At 32.4% G+C, this 19,903-nt stretch overlaps 2 protein-coding genes across 6 annotated transcripts; one reads left to right on the top strand and one right to left on the bottom strand.

The window, feature by feature from the left end:
• Nucleotides 1–673: 673 nt before the first annotated feature.
• LOC128190510 (uncharacterized) lies at nt 674–2,229 on the bottom strand. Its single transcript, XM_052862586.1, has 2 exons — nt 2,166–2,229; nt 674–1,844 (listed from the first exon to the last, which is right to left on the bottom strand). The coding sequence occupies exon 2, from the start codon at nt 1,743–1,745 to the stop codon at nt 882–884; it is 864 nt and encodes a 287-aa protein (XP_052718546.1). The 5' UTR covers nt 1,746–1,844; nt 2,166–2,229; the 3' UTR covers nt 674–881.
• A 33-nt stretch (nt 2,230–2,262) lies between these two features.
• Nucleotides 2,263–19,782, top strand: LOC128188433 (P2X purinoceptor 4-like). Of its 5 annotated transcripts, XR_008244152.1 has the most exons (15): nt 2,263–2,461; nt 3,885–4,038; nt 4,884–4,955; nt 5,370–5,445; nt 6,253–6,337; nt 7,028–7,114; nt 7,628–7,772; nt 9,257–9,298; nt 10,059–10,106; nt 10,300–10,430; nt 10,888–11,047; nt 12,038–12,139; nt 16,775–16,865; nt 18,551–18,593; nt 18,696–19,782. XR_008244152.1 is itself a non-coding variant. In XM_052859482.1 (14 exons), the coding sequence occupies exons 1-13, from the start codon at nt 2,331–2,333 to the stop codon at nt 18,560–18,562; spliced, it is 1,245 nt and encodes a 414-aa protein (XP_052715442.1). In that variant the 5' UTR covers nt 2,263–2,330; the 3' UTR covers nt 18,563–18,593; nt 18,696–19,782. The 5 variants fall into 5 exon arrangements, 1 of the variants encoding a protein (XP_052715442.1); XR_008244153.1 differs by lacking the exon at nt 9,257–9,298; XM_052859482.1 differs by lacking the exon at nt 16,775–16,865.
• The last annotated feature ends 121 nt before the right edge of the window (nt 19,783–19,903 follow it).

Raw genomic sequence — 19,903 nt, 5'->3', positions numbered from 1 at the left:
TGCTGGTGCTCTAACAATGGATTGATTAGGTTTTATCAATTTTTCGCTACATCTTTTTGTTCTTTAATTGATTTCGTATCAAAACAAATCAAATTCCAAAACTACAACACGGTATTTCCTTTTTGGTTTGCTGGTTAGATAAATTAGAACCTATTTTAGGATTCATTGGTTGAATCATTTTTTCATGACAGCAAAGTTTATAAAATTCGTTCACTCATTGATGGATTTCTATCGATCTCCATACCACACATGCACTGTTACTAATTGATGAACAATCAAATATCCCACTGCGTTTCAGACTCAAGATACAATGTACTTACGTATTTAAAATGCAGGGACTCAATACACCTAATTTCCATAGTGAATTGTTTACATTTTACCCTTCCATTAGCGCACACAATACAAAAAGTCATATCTTATGTTTAGAGAATGGGTCAATTAAAGTTTCATTATAATTTGATCGAATATCACTCTCTGATAATTGAGGGTATTTTCTGATATCGCATTGTCTTAACTCGGGTGTCTACCGATTTTTGCATCCATCTCTTTGTGCAGCTGCATGTAGCATTAAATATCAATACGCTAAGTAGAGTGTCTCCAAAATAATTCAATGATTTTGAAATCAATAATGTCATTCTGTCATCAGAGAACACTTTATATGGTGAAGGGTTTATAGTATAAACATGCATGTCTTAGGATTTTAAAGAGTTCAATTGAAAAATCTTAAACAACTTTTAGAATGATTAGTAAAAAGCAAAAAAAAAATCGTCTCCAATATTTCAAAAGTATAAATTATTACTAAGCATTTTTAGAAAACAATACACTAACGTAAAATTTGCAGAACACAATCATTTGGAATCCCTCCCCCTTTTATCACAGTCTCAACTATATATGGGCGAAATTTCTTCAAGGAAAGGTGTTTCACCAGGGACGGACGTCATTGGTCCGTTGAGAGAGACATCCGTTTCCGGATTCTTGCATTTCTTTTTGTCCTTTTTCTTCTTTTCTTTTAACGCAGCTGCATCAACATATTTTATTCTCATTTGAAAATTCCTTTTCCTGGGTTCGGCCTGTAGCTCCAGACTCCTAATACTAGACATGATCATACAATAATACAGATTGTCGCACAAGGAATTTTTGCAATTCTGGCTCCGAGTCACAAGGCGATTTTCCATGTCGCCATCTGTCTGTGATAACTCAAACCGTCTCACTACTTCGACCAGATCTGGATTTTCCTCTCCAGGGTTAATGTAAGAAAGAGCTTCAGTTGCATAGTTAATCATTATTAAGTGCTGTCCCTTCATTGGGTCTGTTACAGATGAGAGGTATGGGGACCAAGTCGTTGCGCGTAGGGACAAACGACTCTCGGGGTGGGATTTTTTGAACACCTCTGTCAGTCGGTCCCAACTAACGGGAGGTTTATTGATCAGATAATTCCCTGGATTAAGAAAATCTGCAAGGATGCTCAAGATTTTGCCAGTTTCGTTGGTCAAAACTATAACCAACTCTTCATCTTTGGCTGTCTCCTTTGCAATCAAGGCATCTTCTGATCCACACATTAAGAAAACTGGGATAGTGTCGGCGAAAAACTCTAGTTTTCCAGTTTTTGTCCTCTTTACTTGGACTACACCACATGCCATTTGTAGCTTTGTTTTAGACACCCTTACCACATCCACAGAATCCCCTCCGCGTGTCTTGTATGTCTTGTCATCGGTTTGGGTTTCATTGAGTTCCACAGACAACATTGTCTTCAGTCCAATGGATAACACACTGTTCCGTCACTGATTAGTTTCCTTGGTTTTACGACGATAAGTCTTTCTTTGTACTGGAATACTAGCTGTAGCCTAGAAATATTTGATATTATAACGTTACATGTAAATATTACAAAAAGGAAAATAAAATTTAAGTGTATTGTCCGTTTATAATAAACTGTACAGTTTAGGTAAGTTATTCATGATTCATTTCTGTGTGAATTTAGTTAATTTTTTTTCTTTATCATGGTTTTCTGGTTTTCGCTTTTAAACTGGGAGGGGGGGGGGGGGGTCAGACAATTCAGTATGTTCTTTCTGTTATGTTATTTCGACATAAACATCTTAAGGCTTGTTCATTGTACAGAAAAAATGTGTAACTGCAATTGAATAGAAAGAAGACGCAATATAACTTACATGTACTTGCAAATGTCCGTCGTCTTGGGTAGGTAAACATCCGCACAATCGTCTGCTTTTGTTATTGTAATCACATCGGGATCGAGGTACATGTCACCTAAAATGAAAGTAGACATCGTCACATGATTATGATGATAGATGTAAGGGACGGACAAACTTAACACCATGAACTATATCCGTACTGGCATCGGTCTGTTTTTTGAGTATGACACCCCAAGAATCGTTCACATACAGAGCAAAAAGGTCGGGGTGATCAATCGCTTCATTCAGTTCTGTATCATTGGATATGTCATCGGGTTTGTATCATGAAATGTCCCACGGGCCCTGGAAGTTATTGTAAATATATTGCATGTGCATGTATAAAAAAGTAAGGGTAGGACACTCTTTTTGGGGCGAAATCGGGTTTGACGAAGTCTGGGCGTTCCTCAAACGAAATTTCGCGATAAATCGTTCAAGTATACTTTACTTACGACATATGTATACATTCGTTCCGCTCCAATGCTGTTACATCGAAGAAAAAGGTGTTTTTATACATCCAAGTGCCTAAGAATTTCGCTAGACTGGTTTACATCCGGTTTAATCGCAGTGAATCGAAAGATAAGTTCTGATTGGTTAATAATAAAATAAATCTGCTCGTCAATATAAGGTGGCGAAACTGATAACAATTTATGGTGAGTATGTATCAAATGTTTGAAAGGAGTTATGCATATAGATACTGGGTAGTTTGGCCTTTCAACAATGAAATGCGAGAATAATGAAGAAGATTGACAAATATCGATAAGAAATTAAAGAATTTTTTTCATTATTGACCAATCAGAACTTACCTTTCAATTTACCTTTCGATTCACTGCGATTAAACCGGATGTAAACCAGTCAAGCGAAATTCTTAGGCACTTGGATGTATAAAAACACCTTTTTCTTCGATGTAACAGCATTGGAGCGGAACGAATGTATACATATGTCGTAAGTAAAGTATACTTGAACGATTTATCGCGAAATTTCGTTTGAGGAACGCCCAGACTTCGTCAAACCCGATTTCGCCCCAAAAAGAGTGTCCTACCCTTACTTTTTTATACATGCACATGCAATATATTTACAATAACTTCCAGGGCCCGTGTTAGGCCTTACTTTATTCATGTGAGATGTTAGACTCCATTAAATTTTATTCTCTATTTAAAATGTGATCTTAATGAAAATTTCATCTCTCATATTTATGCGTGGTGTTAAACCATATCATGTTTATATGTGGCATAATTTTTTTTAAATGGTACCACTGAATTTAGGTACCTCCATGCATGATTAGCAAACAGAAGACTTTTTTTTATTCAGCGCTTTCATATAACTTTAGGAAAGCTTCTTTACATAAAAACAGGGTTCTTTTTTAGTATTTTACTAATGTTTCTTATAATAAATAAGCTTAATTAGAGAGGGATTCAAAGAGGGATATTTTAATGTGAAAAGCATGATTGCATGCTTATATTTGGATGGGTATAATGAACATAGAGTGATCATTGCAAAGAAAGCTAACATTAATATTTTTTTGTTTTGCAACATGAATTAATCTGATATAGATTCTAAAATTTTAAATTACAATGTTTTAATAGAGTTTGCTTTGTTTTATAATTTTATATTTTAGAGAAATACCTTTATTTTTTGCAAATGTTTACATTAATCTGTTTTGCTTTCCCTTCATTGAAAACATAATTTGGTTCTCAACAGCTTTGCCATCATTTTCAAAAAAGGCTACCAAGACTTTGACAATGTGCAAAGTGTTGTTACTACGAAAGTTAAAGGCATCGTCATGGTGAACACCACAGTCCACCCTGATATCCAGCCCATCTGGGACGTAGCCGACTATATTGTACCACCCCAGGTAATTTATTGTATTATATAATATTGGAAAAGAACTATATGTGATATTAGTCAAATTTGACCCCCATAATTTCCCATTTTTTTAAGTGTTTCTGGTATATTAATTGTTATGTTATATTTTAATTAGAAGAGTTGATATAAATTGTATTTTCACCTATTAATTTATTTATATGCACCCACTGGCAGTATTTGATGTCAAAAGTAGGCTGTTTTTAGAATTCAATCAAAATCAGTCATTATTTGACATTTTTCATTGTCAATTTTTGAGTGGGAAATATAGAGTGGCACTTTGAACAAGAACAAACTTTTGTTACATATAAGTACTGAATAGATACATCTTTGGTGAAAAGCCGTTTTATGCTGTAAATGCAAAAATGGGGGGAAAAGGTCAACTTTATGATGTCATATTTTTAAATTGTGGGCTCTTAAATGAAAATGAAAATCATAAATAAACTTCAAACATATATCTTTACAAAGAAAATAAAGAATTACAGTATAATGATGATGTTCATTTAAGGGGGCCATATTAAACTCAAAACATATATAGTCCTTTAACATTAATTTTTTTATTAGATTACAGTAAATTACTAGCAGAAAAATGCCAACTGTTATTTGAAAATAAACATTACTTCAGTTCATTTAATAATTAATATATAAACACTAAATACCTTGCCTTCTATTGGTGAATATTTCCTTTCTGGGCTAGCAAAACCCTTTTTAAGAAGTCATTCATTTAATGATATTGTTTAGTTATTGAAAGCCGGATTATATATATGATGCATTTAGAATAAGAAAATACAAATTTTAATCAAGATAGATTTCATTTGTATTTCTCTTTTTTTGCAGGAGAACAATGCTTTTTTTGTTATAACCAATCTCATAGTCACCCCAAATCAATCAATCGGAATCTGTCCAGAGGTAGGCCTTATTTCAGTTGTAGTGATTTCATACTGATTAATCACATCTCATCAATATCACTCGTCAATAATAACGGGATCATCAGCATACTTGATCTGTTTTGTTAACATGTAAAACTTTATCCAACTATTTGTGTTTTATATCCTATTAAAAACAGAGAACATAGACAAATCCTATTTAAAAAAATTCATGTGTTTTGCCAAATGAGAATCATTAAACCATGACAATTAATTTTAATGAAGCACTCAGCAGGTGTGTATCAGTACAGTGTGTATTTTATAACACTCTTTATATTGATAACACTTTACAACTTTCAGTATACATGTGCTCAGTAAATTCATTTTTAGTTTTTGAGAAGCATCAATTGTTATATATGTTCAAGCAATGAAGAGTCAAACACTACTTTTTCTTTAGGACAGCAAAGTACATGGTTCTAATTGTACTGTTGACAAAGACTGTCCGGCAGGTACCTCACTTCCTGTTGGCAATGGTGAGCCATGACTTCAGTTATGCATCATAAATCTAGCACTGACAGAACTAAGTTCGTTTCTAGGAACAGTCTAAGAATTTATTTGTAAAAAACAGTTTTGAACATTTTATACTATTTGAGATAATGAATACCTGAACAGATGTGGCTTTGCTTTGGTACAAAATCCAAAGTTTTGGGTGACTCCGTAAGAAATATAAAATTAATTCAGAGCAGACAGAATGGTGAATAACTGAAACCTACATTTCAGATTTTTTTCAGCCGCAGGTCTGTACATACAAAAATGTGCGCTAGTTTTGGACTGATTAATGTTATTGATACACAACTTCTGTGAAAACAAATAGTACCATTCAATTCTTCATGCAATTTACTACTAATATCGTCTCATTACTTGCTTCTGATAGTCTTTTGAACACCATCACTAGCCCTGTAAAATGGTGATGTTTGTTGACCTGTTAAAATAGCAACTTTAGATCTCAATGTGAATTTAGCATACTTGATTTTCCAAGGTCAGTAGTGTGTTCTGGAGAAAGTCTGAGGCAAGTAATGAGATGATATCAGTAGTAAATTGCATGAAGAATTTAAACAGAATTTGCATATAAAAAAGGTTGATCAGTTTTTTCAATGGGTGGCACTGTAGCTCCTAGGTCATCCATCTGAATTTTTTCAGACCAGGAGCTACAGACCTACAGCTAGATCTTTTAATGAAACTTGTATTGAATCAATATATACTGCTTTATCAATTACATGTATTTGAATAATGAAGAGGACGTTTGATATACATTAATTTTGTTTTTTGTTTTACAACAGGTGTTTTAACAGGAAAGTGTGACCCTGATGTCAATAGATGTGAAATCCATGCATGGTGTCCCGTGGAAAATGGGACCACCGATGCGTATGGACTTTTCTCATTTTTACATATCACATTTTAATGTCTTTTGTTATAATCTTTTATTAAGGCAGGGATGTACATGCTATCATGATCTGATCTGCAACTATCAAATTGTCAAGCACATATTTTTGTAGGTGAATTTTAACTTCCAATATTTACTGTTATTGAATAAAATTCTTTATCTCATTATAACTACACCAAGCCCATTACATGATAACCAAGGTATTTTTTCTATTTATCTAAATCATTTTACAACATATAATTAAATATTTGTCCAAATCTAAAAAGACTTATAAGAGGTAATAAATAAATTAATCAAAAACAGTATATTTTTTACATGGAATTGTAAAGTGTTCTAAGATATCGCCATGTCTCATCTGATATTTTTAAAGTAAATACATGCACAGCAAATGTAAAGTTGTCGATCCTGTTAGCTTTTGCATCCTTGATAAAGTGGACTTTATATACTAAGTGCAATCATTGTTATAAACACCACAAAAATCAGTAGCATCTGCAAAAATATTACAAAATTTAAAAAAAAAAAAATCTTGACCTTTTACCTATTTCGAATAAAAAGCAAGTATTTGCTCTCAAAGAAAAAAAAATGTACAGATAAACAGTCTCATAAATTCCTTGTGTTAAAAAGATAAAGATTATTTATTAATTTATAATAAATTTATTTTTTTATTTCAGACCCAATCCAGCTGTCTTAGAGGATTCAAAACAATTTACTGTATTCATAAAAAATAATATAGAGTTTCCAAAGTATAACGTCAAAAGGTAAGTTTGATTTGGACATGCTCATATTAAACTTGCTTGTTTTGTTATATTTGTTATCTTTTTCTGGTTCATGTCAAAATTATCAAAGATGTTAATTTGTATGGCAACTGAATTAGTTGATGAATTATAAAAATTCATGTAACCATGCATGAGCTACAATTTTTTATGATGTATTGAGACTCATTCCTGAAAATGATAGCTAGTGATGCCTTGCCATATTGAATCATATATTGATTTGTGAGACTTTCAAATACATTCTCATAACTCCAATTTAGCATGAGGAATAATGCCTAATATTGTTACTGACATTATTTTTTTTCTGCAAACAATCCCATTAGAAAAAATCATTCTGTGTTAGCAAATCTATTTGCTGACAGTGGTTAAAAAATAATAAAACTGACATTCATTTAGTTGGAGTTGCCCCTCTTATTAAAAGTGGACTAATGACATTTTTTTTAAGGTTTGTGTATAAATTAATGATGTGTATTGTACTTAAATGATAAATTTAAACAGGCGAAACTTGCCGGACAATGTGAGTAACGACTATCTCCAGAACTGTAGGTATGACGGCGGGGCCAACTCAAGGTGTCCTATCTTCACTCTCCAGTCCATTGTAGAGGGGGCAAATAGTGGATCCTACAGAGAAGTAGCGTTTGAGGTATGGTTTGACCTAGTGTAATAGGTAGGGGATTGTACTGAAAAGCAGCAACAGTGCAGTTAGACCTAATGTAATAGATAAGGGATCATTCAGAGTAATAGCGACAGAGGTAAGGTTAGACCTAGTGTAAAAGGTAGGGGATCGTAGGGAGTAGTAGCGACAGGTTAGACCTAGTGCAAATGATAGGGGATTGTAGGGAGGTATAGAGACAGATGTATGGTTAGACCTAATGTAATTGATAGGTGATCATCCATCCGGAGAAGTAGTGACAGATGTATGGTAAGACGTAGTGTAATTGAAAGGGGATCATTCAGAAAAGTAGCGACAGAGGTAAGGTTAGACCTAATGTAATTGATAGGGGATCATCCAGAGAGGTAGTGAACGAATTCAGGTTAGACCTAGTGTAGTTGATAGGGGATCATCCAGAGAAGTAGTAACAGAGGTAAGGTTAGACCTAGTGTAATAGGTAGGGGATTGTAGGGAGGAATAGAGACAGAGGTATGGTTAGACCTAGTGTAATAGGTAGGGGATTGTAGGTAAAAGTAGCGACAGATATATGGTTAAACCTAGTGTAATAGGTAGGGGATCGTAGGGAGAAGAAGCGACAGATGTATGGTTAGACCTAGTGTAAAAGGTAGGGGATTGTAGGAAGGAGTAGAGACAGAGGGTAGGTTAGACCTAGTGTAATAGGTAGGAAATTGTAGGGAGGAATAGAGACTGAGGTACGGTTAGACCTAGTGTAATAGGTAGGGGATTGTAGGGAGGAATAGAGACAGAGGTATGGTTAGAACTAGTATAATAGGTAGGGGATTGTAGGGAGGAATAGAGTCTGAGGTTAGGTTAGGAATAGAGACAGAGGTATGGTTAGACCTAGTGTAATAGGTAGGGGATTGTAGGGAGGAATAGAGACAGAGGTTAGGTTAGGAATAGAGACAGAGGTATGGTTAGACCTAGTGTAATAGGTAGGGGATTGTAGGGAGGAATAGAGACAGAGGTTAGCTTAGACCTAGTGTAATAGGTGGGGGATTGTACGGAGGAATAGAGACAGAGGTATGGTTAGACCTAGTGTAATAGGTAGGGGATTGTAGGGAGGAATAGAGACAGAGTTTAGGTTAGGAATAGAGACAGAGGTATGGTTAGACCTAGTGTAATAGGTAGGGGATTGTACATAGATGTAGCAACACTACAGTAGCAGGTTAGACCTAGTGTATTGAATGTATGAACCCAAAGGGAATTAGTTAAAGGTATGATTAGACCTATTTTGATAGATTATGGGTAATATGGAGAGTAAGTGTTAGAAGTATAAAAGCAGTGTAGGTAATTTTTAATGGGACATAGAAAGAATTAGTATGAGTACATGTACAAGAACTAATTTAATGATTAATAGGACCAATACATGGAGTTGTAATGGAGGAACAATTGATCTAATGTGATAAGCATTGAACTCTTCAGAGAAAGATTGAGATAAGATATATATCACACAGGTTGTACAGAGAATAAGGATTGGAGGAATTATAATACAAAGGGTAACACGTGTGTATATGTATATGATTATATGACCTCTCATAGTTTGTGATGGTACATGATTTTTATTCAACAGGTTATGTGATTTTTATTCCCCAACCTTAAACTAACCTACTTTATTGTACTCAATCAGTAATTCTGTAGTAGTGCAGTGACCACAAGAACTATCATTCTGTATACATCAGCAACTTAATCAATTGAAAAAAAAATATAAGAATGTGACTGATCCTATTCCAATATGCTTTTAATATGCATGTTAATTGTTTGTGCTTTTGATTAATATAGGTAAGTTCTAAAATCATGCATGTTATTTTCTGTTTGGCCTTTACAGCCATTTTCTTGCAAATGCACATGTAATATTTTCACTGCTTGATATGCAGGTTATGTTCTTTAAAACGTGATTTTTAATTTTTTGTTTATTCCTTTGAATTGTAAACACAACAATCATTTAAATTATTTGTACATCAAACATAAAATTGTTTATAATCTCTGCCATTGTGAAGGAGACAAGAAACAAATCATAATGTTACTGGTAATAGGTTTATTTATTCTTAACTTACAGAATTGTTCCATATAATCCTGACTCAAAACGGCAAGATATGATTTGATTATCCTCTTCCTTTTTTAATTCTTATCAAAGAAAACTAATTGTGCATTTGCAGGAGAAATATCTTTAATTTGAAATCGAACGAAGACTTGTCAAACTGTCGATTTAATCCTGATGACCCTGCTGACAAGTATTGTCCCATTTTTGTGTTGAAGGACATTGTTAGTGGCACAGGAAGTAGATATGATGAGTTGTCTTTCCAGGTACATTGACAAGTTTTACCTGTCATATAATGATATAAATTACATTTGCATATGCATATGTTGATAAATTTTACCTTTGAATTGTCCTTCAGGAAAATCAAGGCATTATTTTCAAAAGTATTGGTTTTTAGTCTGCTTATTATTGAAATTGAGATAGACTCGTAACTGTGTATACCTTTTTGGTTTGCTATAGGGAGGAGTTATTCAGATCAGGATCAAATGGAACTGTAACCTGGATCTGTCGGAAGATAAATGCCTTCCGGAGTACAGTTTCAGGCGACTGGACAGCAGCACCTACAAGATATCAAAAGGATACAACTTTAGGTACATACTGTGGAACTATTGTAATTTATTCACAGTCTCATAGTTTTTGTGAATCCTCAACAAATTTTGAACCATTATTCATAAAATGAATTCATCAAATTACATGCCGATAAACTTATAAAAACAAGAACTGGCAAATTTTTTGCCAATTGGCCCTCAGAAATGTCATTAATTAAGATTTTACATAATGCTTTTACATTAAGAACTTAGAGAGAAAAAGTTTCATTGATAAGATACTTGTAATGATTATGTATGGACATACTCAGGTCCTGTTTCTTTCACAATTGTCTTCTTTTCTACATGAGAGAAAGTTATTGTTTGTTTATAAACAATTCATATTTTTTTCATTTAGATATCACATCTAAGGTTCAGGGAAAATCAATCTTTTATTGTTCAAAACTTTCATACCTGTTATTTTCCTCTCTCCCAATGGAGTGAAATAGGATATGCATTTCAGATATTCAAGAAATTTCAAAGATGCCAATGGGACAGAGTTTCGAACCCTGTATAAAGCCTTTGGGATCAAGTTTGTAATCTCTGTGTCTGGACAAGCTCGGAAATTTGCCCCTGTTCCATTCCTTACAAACGTGGGAAGTGGCCTGGCTCTGTTGTCCATCGTAAGTACCATAAAATCTACCTCTCTTTGGGTGCAGTATACTTCACACCTGTACATTTGTGAATATTATTAAGTGGCCTTGCAGGATCAAAAGTCAAATTTCTAACTTTATATGATTACTGTTTTCATATACCATAATAGATGTACTCTGTGAGCTTACAGAACAAATTCAATCTGGGTTTTTTTCAAGACAGGCGGTTTTGTATGTACCGCATCACATAAATTTCACAGTAAAATTATCAAGAGTATTTATGTTAAAAAGATTCTTGGATAAATCAAATGGATTTTTATTTTATGAGAAATTCACCAGAAATGAATTTATCAATAAATGTATGCTCTTTCATTGTGAAATTCATGTGACATTATTTGTGATACTGTGACATTATTTGGGACATTTTTGACATTATTTGGGACATTGTTTGTGACATTGTGACATTATTTGAAACATTTTTGGCATTATGACATTATTTGGAACATATATGACATTATTTGTGGCATTGTTACATAATTTGAGTCTTTGTGACATTATTTGGAATATATGTGACATTATTCGTGATATTGTGACATTGTGACATTTTTTAGGACATTGTGACATAAATTGTGATATTGTGACATTATTTGTGACATTCTGACATTATTTGTGATATTGTGACATTATTTTGACATGTGACATGTTTTGTGACATCGTGGCATTATTTTGGACCTTGTGACATTATTTGTGACATTGTGATATTTGTTATATTGTGACATTATTTTGACATGTGACATGTTTTGTGACATCGTGGCATTATTTTGGACCTTGTGACATTATTTGTGACATTGTGATATTTGTTATATTGTGACATTTTGATAAGTGCTCATTGTCAGCCTGTCTCTTCTACTCTGCACTGTTGTCAATTTGATGATTGAGGAAAGTTTAGTAATCAGAGAAGAAATGTTGACCATCAAACATCCACTGAAAACATTAATTTGAACTTACTTTTTGCTACAGGCAACAGTTATCTGTGACATTGTGGTCCTCTACATACTGAAGGCCAGGGCACTGTACAAAGAGAAGAAGTACCTGCAGGTGGTGGGCGATGATGCTTACAAGGTAACTTTATTATTATTGTTGCTCCCTGATTGGTGTTAAACTGGACCAGGTAGTATCTGTAACAAATTATTATGGAAATAAAGTTATAATTACATTATTTCTTTATTCATCAAAGAAAAAACACTTCATTTGTTCTTTTTTCATTTGAGAATAGGGACATACAAAGCCCCTACATTCCCCACATTTAAATTTAAAGATCAACCAAACTCTTTTCAAAATGAGTTTTTAATATAAATCGGTGCATGTTATATATTTTTCTCTGATGTAGTTACAAAAAAAAAATTAATTTCTTCCCTTTTTTCTCTGTAAGTTGCATTCTACACAGCACATACTCATAGGACATTGCTGTCAACAATATTCACAATACTTGGCATTAGGTTGAACATATAAACATATGTACATCCATATTGATAATGTTTCCTGTAAGACGAAATTTATTTGATTTCAAGGATGGTCATCTTAAAATGAAAAAAAAGTTAAAAATCAAGAAACCAAATAGAAAAAAAACCAGTAAGATACTAAATTCAGCACATTTATACTTGTGCTTTCAATTTTCAATCTTGTGAGTGCTGAAAATATCTTGATAGTAAAATGCTGTATACTGTACGTACTAAAAAATAATACTGTCTAGTATTATTCTTCTAAAAACTGTCTATCTTCATTGCTCCAAGTGGGGAAATCTAACATCTTTTTATTCCTGGTCTTTCTACAAAAGCTGAAAAAGCTGCAGACCATTTCGTTTTATAAATTAGCTAAGAATACCAATGATTGCCTCATTATAAGATATAGTTGTCGTATATAAAGATACTCATATACCCTTTTTTTTTAAAATGATAGATTTGAAATATTTTTAACTGACTTAAACTTTGACGTGTGATATTTTTAGACACATACTAACATTTCCTTAAGGTACCTCACTACACCTACAGTTATACTTTTTAAGACACTACGTCACAAGATGGCGATTTTAATGTTTTGTTAAACTGATTATGTCGTTCGTTTGGGTTGCATAACGTCGTAGCTCAGTGGTTAAAGTATTGGGCTTCAGAACTGCAGATCATGAGTTCGAATCCAGCTGGACCTTTTGTTCATGTTAACTGGATTAAAATTTTTGAAAATGTAATTTTTTATCAATAAATGCACATTTTTTGCCTAAAAGACTTAAATACTTCTTATCCATTATGATATCTATCATAATCAAGTAATTTTCTTCTGATATTAGAAAATATTTCACGGTGTAGTGAGCCACCTTAAGAAAAAAAACTAAATATTTTGCCTTTGAAATTTGAGCATTTTCCTTTACCTAACACAAAACTCTCCTTCAGAAGGAGGTAAATATAGCATATATATATATATATATATATATATATATATATATATATATATATATATATATATATATATATACATATATATATATATATATATATATAGCCACGACCATAGCGCCCCCTTACAACACTGTAGTTTTCACTTGTATGACTTCATTAACCAAACACCGTTTCGGCAAGTGTTAACTAGGATATGCACTCCAACTACACGCACACACTTTCTATGAAGTATACGAAACCTTTAACTGGCCGCCGGTCTTGTAGTAAATAGTAATGTTAATTTGGTTTATGTGATAACGCTGTATGAATTCCAAGCCGTACATCTATTTAATGATCTGTGTACTGTCCTTTTGGATGACTTTTTATACACCTTTTACTTAATTTTCAACTTTGAAAAATCCATAAGGCCCTGTGGCGCCTCGTCGGGAAAACGACAGTATACCATTAACGGTGTTTATAGATGCCACTTCTGTGGTTCGATCAACCATTGATCCTGGGAGCTTTCCCTTTATGAGTTTTTTGCCCTCCAAGTAAAATTATTGATGTTTTGTTGTGTTGCATCGATAGCAAATATTGTGTATTGTAATAGGATGTATTACAATATGGATTTACCTTTTTGAATCAGGGGATGGGTTGTGGCCTTTTATAGTGGTTAGATGTACTGCCGTGTTTAAAACACACTGTATCTATTAAAACTGTTATATTTTGAGAAATTTTTTTTTGATTAATTCAGTATAAATTACTACATCATGAAGGTTAAAGGGACCTAGACACAATTTGAGCTCAAAGATTTCAAATTTTATTACCCCATTTTTAATGTCTTAAATGGTAAATATTGGTATTTTTAATACTTTGTCAAATTTGAAAGTCAAATATTGAGTTACAAGCAAGATACACGTTTAAAATTCTTTGTTTTGTAAACAAAACTCGAGTCTTTTTATTGTTTACATATGCGTTGTATTGGTATAAGTTCCAAACAAATTTTGGTTGTTTTTTTTTTCAATACTGTGGTTTCATCAATATTCGTTAAATACCAATTTTTCGTGGATTTCGTTGTTAAGTTGATCCACGAAATTAAATGTTCATTGAAGTGCAATTTCTATTAAAATTTTGTATTGATATGGTCATTGGCCTTGAATTTACGTATCCTTGAAACTGTGATTTTTACTTTATCCACGAATATTGATACCCTTGAATATTAATGAAACCACAGTAGTATTATTTATGAACACATTGAATCAGTTTATCTTGTTTGTCACGAGTCATTTTGTCAAAGAAATGGAAATTTCTCTACATTACACTATTTGTAAACAAATTGAAGACTCAAGTTTTGCTACATTACAAAAATTCAGACCTCTTAATGTCGCTTGTAACTTGACTTCAAACATTCAAATTTTTGTAAATCATTTAAAATGCACAAGTAAACCATTTTATACATTAAATATACGAAAAAATCAAATTTTAATATCAAATCGTGTCTAGGTCCCTTTAAAAGTCCTAATCATAAAGCTATAAGGAATATTCTATTAACAATTGTTATTTCATTTGAATTCATTAATATTGACAGTACATCAAATGGATGGCCAAGAAACGGTCTTCTTACTGTTGAAGGGACATAGACACGATTTGAGATCAAAATTTTTATTTTTATTTTTTTTTGTATGAAATGGTTTACTGGTGCATTTTAAATGATTGACCAAAATGTTAAATAATGAAGTCAAGTTACAAGCGAGACATAGAGGTAAGTATTGATTATTATGTAAACAAAGCTCGAGTCTTATTGTTGTTTACAAAAAATGTAATGTAGAGAATTGCTCTTCCTTTGACAAAATGACTTGTAAAAAACAATTTTAACTAATTCAATATCTTCATAAATACTATCATCAACAAAAGAAAGTTATATTTTATTGAAACTTACACCAATACAACACACGTGTAAACAATGACAATAATCGAGCTTTGTTTACAAAACAAAGAATTATGAACTATGTATCTTGCTTATAACTTGATATTTGACTTTCAGATTTTGACATAGCATTATAAACTTCTATATTTATCATTATAAACATTGAAAATGAAAAAACCAAAATTTGAAAATTTTAAGTTAATCGTGTCCAAGTCCCTTTGATAGAACTAGTCATCATCGATGGAGCGTATATAACAATGTAGGGAACATCAAGAAAGCGCCATCTATTTATGTACTGAGATGACAAGTTTTGGCATCATTTTTTCTATCAATTAATGAAAATATTGAGTTTTTTTGCTGTTCACACCAACTAATCATGGTAACTTGTATTGCTTCAAAATAATTAATTGATAAAGTGAGCGGATTTTATGTGATGTTGTTAACTTTGATGATTAAGTAACATTTCCTGTTCTTTGTTCTCTGATGTAAGAAATGAAGGTCCCTGGTTTTTGTTTAGGTTGCCGACTTTCATACCCTTTTTTTCCTAACGTTTGATACATATTGTAAGTGTTTTGTTTATCTAATTACGTTTTCATTTTCACAAATGTTTTCGTTGACCTAGTTCAGTAGAGAATAATTGGAAAGTAATATTGTTAGAAGTGATCGAGGGACCCACAGACATAAAATACCGAGGTCCCGTGTCGTTGTTATGGAAATAAATAGATTAATTTCCTAAAAAAGTTCACTTGTTGGTAATCTTTAATTTTCAAACATGCTTGATTGATAGATTATAGAAAATGGCATCGTCAGTAAATTAAAGTTTTAAACTTTCAAAAAATGTTTTATTCTTTAAGATGTGTGTTTCTTATAATTACAGTCAAATACGTGCACAGTAGACCGATGCGATGTTCTTACTTTGAAATAGCGTATTTTTTTTAAACAGCATAAACGGTTGGTGTTTAAAATAGCGTATGAGGCAATGTTTGAAGTAGTCCTTTATCTATCATGAACTTTCAAAAATGGCGGCTTCACGTCAGTCAATTTCGCTTATATTGAAATACGGATATATTGAAATAATTTGCATGGTCGCCTGAATTTCAATATATCCGGAGTAGGCTGTATAGATTATGAATATCGAGGGACGTGAATTGGGTGAATTTGCAAAAGTTCCTGTTTCCTCATCTTCGCTAGCCAAGTGTCCGATTCGTTTTTCTCATCTTCTCTTCTCATATGGGAAAAAGGAATCGGACACTTATCTAGCGAAGATAATGTTTCCTAGGAAAAGGTTGGACCACGTACTCGTAGACCCATACTTGATTCTAACCTAGGCGGCAAAGATTTTTTAAAAAATTAGCAATATTTCATACTTAAGAAGTAATTTGAATAAATTTTTAACAGGGTATGGTAAACGAAGATTTGATACACAGACAGAACTATCAAACTATCTCTGATAATGAAAATGATTTATGATCTCTCGGGATATTCAAAGGTTTGTGTCTGACTGTATCCCCATCCTTAAACAAATCCTTCCTTATTTATTGAAAGGCATTGCATCCAATCCAACAAAACCTCACGTCTATTAAAAATATTTTTTAAAAATCACATTTATACTAGTATTATTGTCAATATATACATGTATTATTGTTTTCGATGCTTTAAGCTTTTTTTACTTCAAATGATGTAATATCACCTGTGTTTTGTTCTCATCCTATTATACTAATGTTTATCCCAAAAATTAGGATGAATGGTTTAAGGGAAGCCTCACAAATTGTTGCTTGAATAATTTAAAAGTTTTATTATTTAAACGTACATGTATCAAGAATAACATGAAAGAAATATCGTACTATGTGGGGTTTGTTTGGCTATTAAAATACGCACACGTTTGCTGATGGATGATATACATATTTTTAATTTTAAATTTTAAGAAAAAAAACGACATCTAATGATTTAAGTTTTCCAAAAGTTTATCAAGTCTTCATTGTCATGAAGATTTTTTATTTGTCTGCAAATTTTCATCAGTTTCTTTTTAGAGGTTTGGATTCTTTTTATTATAGAGGAGATGTGTTTACTTGATGAATGCGATTGTGTAATAACAAAAGTTATGCATTTGTACGCGTGGAATGGACCCTTTTTATATAACAGAGTCCATTTTTAACTGGGTTTTCCAAAGGAAAAATCTGGTTATTAAAATGGTAAAAATGGCGGGCGGCTGCCAAAGAGTACCCCTATATGTACGGCTAAATGCTTCTACAGTTTGCAAGATAAGAAGTTGTTGTTTTGCAGATTAATTGTTCATATATCAAAGGTGTGCGTATTACTTGAACTTTGATTTTTGACAATTTATGAAATATATACCAGCCATTGAACTTCATATTCTCACAAACGTATACAATATCCCTGGGTACAGGTAGTGTTTATCAATTCAGGGTTGACAAATGAATTATGGTTAGTGTTCACACATAAGAGAACTCGTTTTGGCTGCTTTTCTCTTTTTGTATTGTTTTGTAAAATACGAAAACTTGTGACTTTAGATGCAATCACAATTACGTGTAACTTATACAAAATTAGAATACGGCTTTCATAATCAGGTTTGTTATCATGTGTACATGTATCATTCCGAAGAACATAGCACAGGTTATAAATGCTTCTGTATTTCCTGTAAATTGAAGCTTTACCCACTTACTTCTGTTGGCATCAGAATCAAATTTAAAATATACCTCGTTTTAGTCTTGGATTTCTATTAAGTTTGAATATGTCTTTGCACAACGTATTAGCCTCACAACTTTCTTACTAAGACGTATAGAACAACGGATTAATGAATAAATTAATGTTAATAGCTGCAAGCAGTCATTTGTTATAAACAGTTTATCATCTTTATATGCTACAATGTAGTTGTTTTTTTCGCATCAAGAGGACTTTAAGTGCTAATGTCTCATAAGTACATGAAATGCATGTGGATAGCATATCCGTTGATGAGGGGTTATTTCATCTAAGTCATCATGACGTTAGAGCTATATGCACCGTTCCTAAAAATGATTTTGAATCTGCTGCATATATGTACAGATTCTCTCAATATGTGTTAAAGCTTACCTGAGCGAGAAGCCTTTGGAGTTTTGTTCCTTCAGTTCATGTTTTATTCATGCAACAGTTATTATATGCTTGCATTTTTTGTAGGTGCTAGACTGAAAAATCCATTCCTGACAATTCTGACGATTGTGTAAGTGTTCTTATTGTTTCAGTACAAGATATTCCTGAACTATTAGACAATGCATGATGCTTGGTAAAACGCAATACTAATGTATCCCCTTTTACTTTGTAGTTGCTATGAGAAGATATGCAGCAGACAGACTATGTCTATTCTTATCATTAGGGTCCATAGAAATGTATGCTTGGTGGGAAGTGTTTATTTATTTAAAAAATGACACACTTTTCCTTGTTTCACCTTATGTATTTTTGTATATTTACTTTTGTACGTTTTTCTTTAATTTGTTAATTTGGTTGGTTGGTTTATAAGGTACGAGGTAAGGTGGGTCTGTTTAGTTTTTTTTTTCATTACTGTAAAGATTTGAAGTTACGTAAATGAATTAAAAGATGGATAGAAAATTAGTGACCTGAACTTCAAGACTTCATATGTGGCAATTTGTGTTTCATTCAGATATTCTCTGTATCAGTTTGAATAAAGAATGGGTATGCAGATTACTCATCAGTAGTTTAGTACATAACTATCATACGGGTTATATGTTCAGAAAATTATAGACACAACTCAGTGTTGTTTTACCGATACTTAGACACATTATAAAGTCCTCTTCCAGGGCTGCGTTTTACAAAAGAACTCGCGACAGAGTCTTAAATGTTTTCAGTCTCATAGAATGGTCTTTAATAAAAAAAAAATTAAGCTAAAACCATTTATTTACAACTATTTTATTTTCCATAATATATTTTACAGCAATTCGAATAAAGCATTGATTAGTTAGGAATTAATTAGCATTCAATAATTTGGTCATAAGTCGTAAGTTCCTTTGTAAAACGCAGCCCATTTTTGTATATTTTCTTAGTTTAAATAAGCTTAATTAATGAATTAATTTTGTTCCACGTTATAAGGTCAGCGAATTCGATTATTAAAATCAATTCAGTCATTCAAATGAAGATTATCTTCAAATTATTCATTAATAGATAACAAAGATGAGAAATCTAATTAAGTAGTAAATAGGATGTAGGTGTCCACAAGCGTATATGAATTATACATGTATCTACCAGTGGGTACACAAACTCGATGTATAGAAAAGGTCATGTTCCGTGCAGCCGAGGCTAATAAACTTGGCATTTTTTTTATTTTGAATCTTCACAAGAATTCTAACAGTAAAGCATATTTTATTAGTTTATTTAAATAAAACAAAGTTAATTAGTTCTAATGTTGTTCTATTAGTTTCCCTTGTTTCTCTTTGTAATGTTAGTGAAATAGTTTTTCAAGCAAAATACAGTGACGGTTTGTAATCATGTTAAAAAAAGATTTTATATTAATTAAAT

Source organism: Crassostrea angulata, chromosome 6, assembly GCF_025612915.1.
Source record: "Crassostrea angulata isolate pt1a10 chromosome 6, ASM2561291v2, whole genome shotgun sequence".
Classification (NCBI taxonomy): domain Eukaryota; kingdom Metazoa; phylum Mollusca; class Bivalvia; order Ostreida; family Ostreidae; genus Magallana; species Magallana angulata.
This window is presented reverse-complemented; position numbering and strand designations above follow the sequence as displayed.

Coding starts and splice junctions, on each gene's coding strand:
- LOC128190510 (XM_052862586.1), bottom strand. CDS start 1,745: ATGTTGTCTGTGGAACTCAATGAAACCCAAACCGATGACAAGACATAC.
- LOC128188433 (XM_052859482.1), top strand. CDS start 2,331: ATGAACTATATCCGTACTGGCATCGGTCTGTTTTTTGAGTATGACACC. Junction 2,462..3,884: donor ATCATTGGATATGTCATCGG/GTTTGTATCATG, acceptor GGTTCTCAACAG/CTTTGCCATCATTTTCAAAA. Junction 7,773..9,256: donor ACAGAGAAGTAGCGTTTGAG/GTATGGTTTGAC, acceptor TATATCACACAG/GTTGTACAGAGAATAAGGAT.